At 39.9% G+C, this 9,990-nt stretch overlaps 1 protein-coding gene across 1 annotated transcript in view; it reads left to right on the top strand.

The window, feature by feature from the left end:
• PNPLA7 (patatin like phospholipase domain containing 7) overlaps nt 1-9,990 on the top strand; it is a 262,836-nt gene that overhangs the window by 73,220 nt on the left and 179,626 nt on the right. The window contains exon 20 of the mRNA XM_044659658.1: nt 457-580. Within this exon, the coding sequence (XP_044515593.1) occupies nt 457-580 (124 nt within the window). The remainder of the gene's footprint in view (nt 1-456; nt 581-9,990) is intronic.

The raw sequence follows: 9,990 nt of genomic DNA, 5'->3' as shown, positions 1-9,990 counted from the left end.
CCCGAGCTCCCCCCCCCCCAATGGCTGATGCGTATTTTCACTGGTTTTAACATGTGTCATTGATCAAGACCTATTTCCAAATTGTTGATAGTTGCATTGGTGTGGTAGTTTCAAGTCTACATTCCCGGTCATGTCCGCCTCAACCCATGTGTTCAAGCAGTTGTTTTTCTTGTTTCCACTCCTGTAGTTCTTCCTCTGAATGTGGGTAGCGTTCTTTTCCATAAGTCCCTCAGAATCTCCCTTTTTTAAAATTAAAATGATTTATTACACAGAAAAACTTTTAATAATGAAAGGAGTTACAATTAGTTATAATCATCAGCTATAGCTGGATCTGATAGGATTTACAGATGAAATTGTTTATTTACAGCTCTCTACAAGACCTAAAGGAATTATCTGCCCTTAACAATAGCTGTTTCTTCTTTCTTTAATGGACATGTGTCTTGCTCTTCCTCTTAGGCAAAGTGATAAATCTGACTGCACATATATTGTACTCAGTGGCCGTCTGCGCTCTGTGATCAAGAACGATGATGGGAAAAAACGTCTGGCTGCTGAATATGGACGAGGAGATCTCATTGGTGTGGTAAGAAATTATCTCCTCTTGTTCCTGTACAGTGTGTTATAATAAAATACTAGATGTAGTAGATGTTGTATAGATGGAGAGGATGATATGACACCTCCCTCCTTTATAACAGTGCCCAGGCAGGATCCTGCAGGTCAAAGGATGATATCCCTTCAGGTTCCACCTGGGGTTGATTGATATTATATAATGGGCTCTTTAGCTTGGTAACGGTTGGTGTCTGACTGCGTATCTCCCTTCCCAAAGAAGCTATGAATAACCACTTCAGGAAGGTACTTTAAAAGCTTTGACTATATTTAAACAAAGAGGGGATAATGGGATTGGATAGAGGTATTGGGAAACCCTAATTAAATCTGGTAATGATAAATCATTAAACTGTAGGCAAATAATGAATCAGGATGGTTAGCTTCTCTCTGGTCCAGCCTGACCACAGCCATACCAGAGTAGGCAAACTGCTGCTTGATGTTTTAGCTTCTTCTCCTTTGCTAGATGATATGCCTAACCAGTCTTTGGAATATCCTCCCCTTTCCACCCTCTTCTTCTTCTCCTGCCCACTTCCCAGATCCCTCCCGGGCCCTAGGAAACCTAGATAACTAAGGTGATTGATTTCCTAATATCTAGGGGCAGTAGAATCAGAGATGATGGTCTAGGTACAGGTTGTTGATGTTAACAGGAACAAATAGGAGGAGCTTGCAAGGCTGAGCCCGCAAGTCTCAATCCCACAAAAGACCAGGATCCACAGATCTCAGGTCTCAGGGAAAGAAAAGACCCCCTGCCAGGGCTGCCAGGGTGTTTTATACCCCCCTGGGCCAACTGCTCTCTCCCCTGTTCTCACGGCCCCCGGGAACATTCCAATATCCAAAGGATCCACCTGTCAATCACCAGTGTGGACTCATGGCTCCCAGAGATTCAATATAACAAGTGTCATAGGAAATGGAAGAAAGGTGCCTTAGCAATTAATAAAGAGGGATATGCCCAAATTGAGAGTGCCTGAAGAAGTTTGTGGATTAGGAGGCTGCCATTTCTTTTTTTCTTCTCCCCCCATTCTCTTAATTACTTTATGTTGATTCTCTTGAGTTCTGGGTTTGGGCAGCAAACTCTCTGTTTAAGTCTGGTTTTTTCTTGATGAATGTTTGGAAGTCCTCAATTTTCTTGAATGACCATACTTTCCCCTGCAATAATATAGTTAGTTTTGCTGGATAGTTGATTCTTGGTTGTAGACCCAGTTCTCTTGCTTTCCGGAGTATTGTGTTCCATGCCTTCCAGTCCTTCAATATAGATGCAGCCAGATCCTGTGTTATCCTAACTGTGGTTCCCTGATATACGAATGACTTCTTTTTAGCAGCTTGTAATATTTTTTTCTTGGTCTGGTAGTTTTTGAATTTGGCTATAATATTTCTGGAAGTTGTCAGTTGTGGATTAAATGTAGGAGGTGATCTTTGGATTCTTTCAATTTCCACTTTTCCCTCTTCTTCGAGAACTTCAGGGCAATTTTCTCTGATAATTTCTTGTAAGATGCTATCTAAACTTTTTCTTTTATCATGATGTTCTGGTAAACCAATAACTCTTAAGTTGTCTCTTCTAGCTCTGTTCTCCAGATCTTTGGTTGAATCAATGAGGTGTTTCATATTCTCCTCAAATTTTTCATTTTTTAAAATTTTGTTTAATATATTCTTGCTGCCTTGTAAAGTCATTTGCTTCTAGTTGTTGAGTTCTGTTTTTTAAAGACTGAATTTCATCCCTGGCTTTTTGGTCATCCTTCTCCTTCTGGTCTGATTTTCTTTGTAGATCATCTTTTGCCTTCTTTGCTTCATTTTCAAGCTGGCCAATTCTGGCTTTTAAGACTTTATTTATAGCCCTTTGGACATAGTTCTAAATTGCCCTCCCAGCAAACTTGATTGGATCAGTTTACAACTCCACCAACTATGCATTAGTATCTCAGTTTTGCCACATCTCCAACATTTATCACTTATCTTTACTGCCATATTGGCCAATCTGACAGGTGAGAAGGGGGTACCTTAGAGTCGTTTTAATTTGCATTTTTCTACTCAAGAGGGATTTAGAACATTTTTTCATGCAATTATTGATAGCTTTTGATTTCTTCACTTGAAAATTGCTTATTACTATCCTTTGACCTTTTGTCAATTGGAGAATGACTTGTATTCTTATAAATTTGACATAGTTCTCAATATATTTGAGATATGAGACCTTTATCAGAGAAATTTGTTATAAAATTTTTTCCCAATTTGTTGTTTTCTACCTAGTCAGGGTTACATTGATTTTGTTTGTACAAAACCTTTTTATTTAAATATAGTCAAAACAATTTTGGAATTAGATTATTTAGTTTCCAATTAATTTTTAATTTGTCTTTTTTGTTGCATTGTGATCTGAAAAGAATGCATTTATTATTTCTGTTTTTCTGCATTTCGTTTTGAAGTTTTTATGCCCTAGTAAATGGTCAGTTTTTGTGTATGAACCGTGTGCTGCTGAAAAGAAGGTATATTCCTTTTTATCCCCATTCAGTTTTCTTCAGAGATCTATTAAATCTAACTTTTCTAAAATTTCATTCATTTCTTTTACTTCTAATTTATTTTTTGGTTAGCTTATTCTAGTTCTGATAGAGGAAGGTTGATGTCCCCCAATAGTATAGTTTTACTGTCTATTTCCTCCTTAAGCTTATTTGATTTCTCTTAAAAATTTGGAGGCTATTTCATTTGGTACATATATGTTAAGTAATGATATTACTTCATTATCAATAGTACCTTTTATCAAGATGTAATTTCCCTCGTTATCTCTTTTAATTAGATCTATTTTTTTCTTTAACTTTGTTTGAGCTCATCATTGCTACTCTGGGTTTTTTAAAAATCTCAGTTGAAGTCCAATAGATTCTGCTCCATCCCCTTACCTTTGCTCTGTGTGTGTCTATCTGCCTCAAATATGTTCTTGTAAACAACATATCATAGGATTCTGGTTTTTAATCCAGTCTGCTATCTACTTCCGTTTTGTGGGGTGAGTTCATCCCATTTACATGCATAGTTATGATTACCATTTGTGTTTTCCCTCCATCTTATTTTCCCCTTTTGATCCTGCATTTTTTTCTTTCACTCTGTCCTTCCACACAGGTGTTTTGCTTTTACTCACCCCCAACCCCCTCATTCCCTCTCCTTTATATTACTCCCCTCCCCACTACCATCCTTCTTATTCCCCTCCTATTTCTGTATAAGGGTAATTCCCCTCCTATTTCTGTATAAGGTAGGATTCTATACCTCAATGACTTTGGTTGTTATTTCATCTCTGAGCCATTTTCCTAAAAGAGTAATGTTTAAACATTGACCATCACCACCCTCATCTTTCCCTTCATTGTGATACTTTTTTTTATGCCTCTTTAGATGATATAATTTACCTCATTTTGCCTCTTTTTCACCTTTTCTCTCAATGCAATCCTCTTTTTCACCCCTTGATTTTTTTTGCATGTCATTCTAAATAGCTTACTCTCACACTTTCTATGTCTACCTCTTCTAATTACTATGATAATGATAAAAATTTTAAGAATGACAAATATCTTTCCATCTAGGAATATAAACAGTTCAACCTTATTGAGTCACTTAAATTTTCTCTTATTTGCCTTTTTTATGCTTCTCTTGAATCTTGTGTTTCAACATCAGTTTTTCTATTTAGGTCTGACTTTTTCACCATGAATGCTTGGAAATCTTCTATTTTATTAAATAACCATTTTTTCCTTTGAAAGAATATAGTCAGTTTTAATGGGTAGGTGATTCTTGGTTGTAAATCTAGTTCCTTTGCTTTCTGGAATATCAATTCCAAGCCTTTTGGTCCTTTAATGTAGAAGCTGCTAAATCCTGTGTAATCCTGACTGTGACTTGTAATAAGTAGATAACATAGCTAATAATGTGGGCTGGTGGTACGAGTCACCCTGGGAGCCTGTAACTACAGTAGCAGGAGATTTGGGTCTGTCAGTGATATGTAGTCTGAGCAGTGATGCTCAGTCAATCTCCCCTGCAAGCTATATGATCCTTTAAGGTGGAGAGTGAGGGGCCCCTCCCTGGTGGAGTAACTGCCTTCCTCTTGGGTGGAAGCAGAACTCAACAGGAAGTAGAGCTCACACACTTCCTAAATACAAAGGAGACTTGCCCAGTACTTCCTTTAAAGTCAACTGGTTAATATTCTCCCCATCCTCAGCCCCTTAGCCTAGGGTGATGTTATATTAATTACAGAAACTCTCAGTTTCAGGCTAAGGGTTTTATTTTAACATGGAAGGGAAAACTGAGGTAAGAGGGTTTAGGGCTCTTGAGAGGCTGTTGCTAGGGGTGACTGGCAAGTGTTGGCTATGGACCTAGAAGGTAGGGTCAGCCTGAGGGAACCAGCCCTCAGCCAGAAATAATCTGACACTGCCCTGATGTTATGTGATCCACCAGCTAGACAGATGTAGTTGTTAAGTTGGTTTAGAGGTGTCGCTATTCCTAGGCTGCTCTAACCTAATTCCTGCCCATGTTCCACCTCCCTCAACCCGAGGTCCCCAAGGGGAAGTCAAGGAATAGCTGGGTGTCTGGGTGAGGTCAAGGAAATCAGAACCCTCAGGTTGGTTTTGCAGGGGTTTTTATAGTTCCAACTGGGACTGGTGCCTGCTAGGCCAGAGTTCCATTCTCCTAACTGACAGGATTGCCTAGAGTAATATTGCAAATGCAAGAAACCTTGCATAAATCCTGCATTACAGACTCCATGATATTTGAGCTGTTTCTTTCTGGCTGCTTACAGTATTTTCTACTTGGCCTAAGAACTCTTTCATTTGGCTATAATGTTCCTGAGAATTGCCATTTGGGGATTTATTGTGGGAGGTGATCTGTGGATTCTTAAAATTTTTATTTTATCATCTTGTTCAAGAATATCAGGGCAGGGGGCAGCTGGGTAGCTCATAGCTCAGTGGATTGAGAGCCAGGCCTAGGGATGGGAGGCCCTATGTTCAAATCTGGCCTCAGACACTTCCAGCTGTATGATCCTGGGCAAGTCACTTAACCCCCTATTGCCTAGTCCTTACTACTCTTCTGCCTTGGAACCAATAAATAGTATTGATTCTAAGGCAGAAGGTAAGGGTTAAAAAAAAGAATATCTGGGCAGTTTTCTTTGATAATTTTTTTTAATATGATATCTAGACTTTTTTTTTTTTTTTGCTCATGACTTAGCCCAGTAATTCTTAGATTTTCCCTCTGGGATCTATTTTCTATGTCAGTTTTTTCAGTGAGATATTTCATATTTTTTTGTGCTTTTCCCATTTTTTTTGTTGTTATTTGATGTCTCATGAAGTCATTCTAATTTTTAAAGAATAATTTTCTTCTGGGAGCTTTTGATACTTTTTTTTTTGCAGTTGGTCAATTCTATTTTTTAGAAACTCTTTTTCTTCATTGGATTTTTGTGCCTTTTTTTCCATTTGATCAGTTCTGTTTTTTAAGCTGTTATTTTCTTTTTGCATTACTTTCATTCTTTTCTCCTTTATCTTGTGTCTCTCTTATTTGATTTTTGAATTCTTTTTTGAGCTCTTCTGGAAACTGAGACCAATTCCCATTTTTTCTTTGAAGTTTTTGCATGTGGCTGCTTTGATCTCATTGTCCTCTACTGAGTCTATGTCTTGCTCTTCTTCCTCTCCATAAAAAAATTTCTAGGGTTAGAAAATTAAAATTTCTAGGTTCCTTTCACTATTTGCTCATTTTCCCAGCCTCTTATCTTTTAAAAACTTAAAAATACAACTTTTATCTTAAAGATAGGCTTCATTTTCATGGTAGAGGGGGCACTCTCTTAAACATCAGTTTTTCTTTGCTGCTATCCTCAGTTCTAGCTTTGGTATTCTTCAAGTTTCAGTTCTTCCAAGGTTAGGTATGAGGGCCTATGGGCTGAGAACTCTGGAAGCTACCTCCCACTGCTGATTCAATCTCCTCTAAGGCCTGCCAGTGGCTTGTAAGGCTCAGAGCACTGTGAGCTACTTTACCTTGGGGCCTGGGGCTTTACCAAGGCTAGACAGGCTAAATGCTGAATCTAAGGATTCTAAGAACATTTCTACCTCTTCTGCCCATCTTTGCTTCACCCCCACTATATTCAAATTTAAAGTGCAGGTGGGCTTTTTTGGGGGTAAAATCTTACCTTTTGTCTTAGAATCAATACCATGTATTGGTTCTAAGGCAGAAGAGCAGTAAGGACTAGGTAATGGAGCTTAAATGACTTGCCCAGGGTCAAGATAGGAAGTGTCTGAGGCCATATTTGAATTCAGGACCTCCCATCTCTGGACCTGGCTCTCAGTCCACTGAGCCACCTGCCCTTGTTAACTATCCCACTTGACCATGGACTATGCATGGCCTGTCTATGGTTTATAGAGGGCAATTTTCTCAGAAAACTGAAGAATGCCTGGCTTATCATGAGAAGTGCTTGCTCCTCTGCCTGAATGATGAAACCCTTCAGAGTAAGGAGATGCATGGATAATCATAATTGAGCCTGTGAGGAAGGGCTCTCTTCTCAAGTTTTTCCAGACTTCTGATGATTTCAGCAAAGGTACCAAATGAATAGTGGATTCTTCCCATCATTATTTTGGATAATTGAGAATTGATCAAAGATTTAATAACACTGAAAAGCTGGTGGTGTTGTGTTCTGATGTGCTGTCTCTGTGGTACAAGAATATATTCATATCAAAGAACTGGAATTTGAGGTGTTGCCTATTGATTGGGGAATGGCTGAACAAGTTGTGGTATGTTATTATGATGGGATACTATTGTGTAATAAGAATTATGAAGAGAAGGGTTTCAGAAAAACCTGAGGAAAGGGATCATGAGAAGATGGCAGAGTATGACATGAAACTACCTCAATCTTCAATCTCCCCCATAATCAGAAATAACTCCACAGAATTAATGTTAAAAGAGGCAAAAACATAAAAGAGTTGAACATGAAGCAGAGCAGCCAGGGATAACTTAGAAGTAGGTTCTCTAACTGCCCTGGTTACTATTGCCTATTGGTGCAAACACCCTGGAGCCAACAACAAGGAATCAACAAAGCTACAGGCCCTCGTAGTAGAGCAAACAGCCTAACCATTTCTACTTGACCTAGGTGTCGATATCCCAGTGGCAGATACTGATGGAGTCAATAGGCAGTGAGCCCTGGGAGTAGCTGTGTGCACTGCAACCCTGGCTCCAGGAGTCCCTACTCACTCACATCTGGGAGCTGACTATTGAACAGAGAAGACTTTAGGGGTCCCATCGTGTTAACCAGACACCAGCTCAGTCTCAGGCTTTGGCTCCAGAAGAGGAGTGAAGAGGGAACACACATCAGTGAGTGCGATTGCTGAGGCTTTGGGACCCTACTGACTGTGGTCACTTACAGGAGAGTGGAGCCCCTGGCTATCATTCCAAGGGATGGCAAGGTGACTGTTTGCAATGGCAAAAGTACCAAAGCAGAAGGAGAGCAGAATGGGTGAGTTGGAGCACCCAAGGTCAATCACAGATTTACTTTGACTACCTCTGACCCTGCATTATAGAAAATGGAAGAACTTGCAGCAGCTAAGTGGCTCAGTGGAGCCAGGCCCAGAGATAGAGGTCCTTGGTTCAAATCTGGCCCTGGTCACTTCCTAGCTGTGTGACCCTGGGCAAGTCACTTAACCCCCATTGCCTAGCCCTTACCACTCTTCTGCCTTAGAACCAATACACAGTATTGATTTCAAGATGGAAGATATGGGTTTATATTTAAAAAAAAATAAGGAAAGAAAGAAAATGGAAGAACTAAGTAGGATCCAGGAAATTAAAAAACACAAAAAATCATGAAACCTGGGGCATCATCCACACCATGGGAATAGAGCCTGACTCAAACATAAAAATAACAGTTAAGCCTATTGATTTGGCTGCTGAAATTTGAGGCAAAAACCACCAAACAAAACCTAAATCAAAGAGAAAGAACTCAACCATAGATAGCTATTATGGGGACAGAGAACACTTGTGTTCAAATTCTGAGGCTATCAAAGTTAGAACACTCATTTCTAAAACACAAAGAAAAACACCAAATGGTCACAAGCCCAAAAATAGGTTTTGGAAGACTTTTAAGAAGATCTCAAAAATCAAATGAGAAAGGTTGAATAAAAACTAGGAAAAAAAAGAACAGTACAAGAAATAAAGAAAATTTTGAAAGAAAATCACTCAATTGGAAAAAGAGATCCAAAAACACACAGAAGAAATTCATTAAGAATTTAAATTGAGAGAGGCAGGGTTAAGATGGCAGCAGAGTAAAAAGTAACTGCTGGACCTCTCCTAACCCACGCATATAGGACTCCTCATGAAGACATAAAAACAAATCCAAAGGAAAGAAGGGACCCCACAACAGGGCGCAGCATCGAAGGTACGTGGAATCAGGGCATTTCCATGCTATAAAGGGGTGAAACAACGCTCACGAAAACACGAGTGGAGCAACCCCCTCCCCCACAGCCCACACCACCTACAACTCCAAAGCCAGCGCACGAGTCAGAGCAAGTTTGGGGCACCCATTAAGTCATTGGAAACTCACCAGGGCTTGTTCCTCAGAGCAGCAAGACTTAAGACCCCTCAAGAGGCTAAGGAACTCACGGACTCTGAACACAGACCCTGAGCCCAGGCGCAGGCGAAGGGGTTGGCACAGGCGCGGGCTAAGGCATGGACTAAGGCGTGGACAAAGGGGCTGATTCTGAGTGCAGGAGCGGACCTTGACTGGGGACCCAGTGCAGAGAGGTGCTTGACTGTGGAAGCAGCTCCCTGAGACTGTTAAAGGAGCTTCAGGCAGAAGAACAAGCAAGGAGACCACCAGGAGGCTTGTCCCAGAACAACTAGACCTGAGATCTCAGGAGTCTAAAGAGCACAAACAGATCCTGGGCACGAGCATAAAGCTGAGAGGGAACTCAGCTTACAGTGGCAAGCCAGAATCATCAGGAAAACCAGAAGAGAAAGATGAAGAAGGAAAAAAACCTTTAACACTTGACAACTTTTACACAGAAAAAATCCAGACAACAGAGGAAACAGTAGAGGAGTACAAACAATCCAAACCTTCCCAAAACAATGAAAATGGGTCACAAGGTCTTGAAGAGTTCAAATTTGAGATCATGAGAAAGATGGAAGAGATCTGGCAAGAAAATAACAGTTTAAAAGGCAGAATTTCACAATTGGAAAGTGAGGCAAGTAAATCAAAGCCCAGAATTGACCAGATTGAAAAGGAAAACCAAAAGATTGTAGCCGAAAACCAGTCTCTAAAGGCTAGAATTGGGCAATTAGAAAAAGATGCCCCCAAATCAAAAGAATTAATAAGCAAATTGGAGACCAAAATCAAACAGCTGGAAAACAGGTCAGACCAAACTGAAAAGGAAAATCAAAAGCTTATAGCAGAAAACCAGTCTCTAA

The sequence above is a fragment of the Gracilinanus agilis genome, chromosome 2 (genome assembly GCF_016433145.1).
Source record: "Gracilinanus agilis isolate LMUSP501 chromosome 2, AgileGrace, whole genome shotgun sequence".
NCBI lineage: Eukaryota > Metazoa > Chordata > Mammalia > Didelphimorphia > Didelphidae > Gracilinanus > Gracilinanus agilis.
The sequence above is the reverse complement of the archived record's forward strand: the minus strand, read 5'-3'. Positions and strand labels throughout refer to the sequence as shown.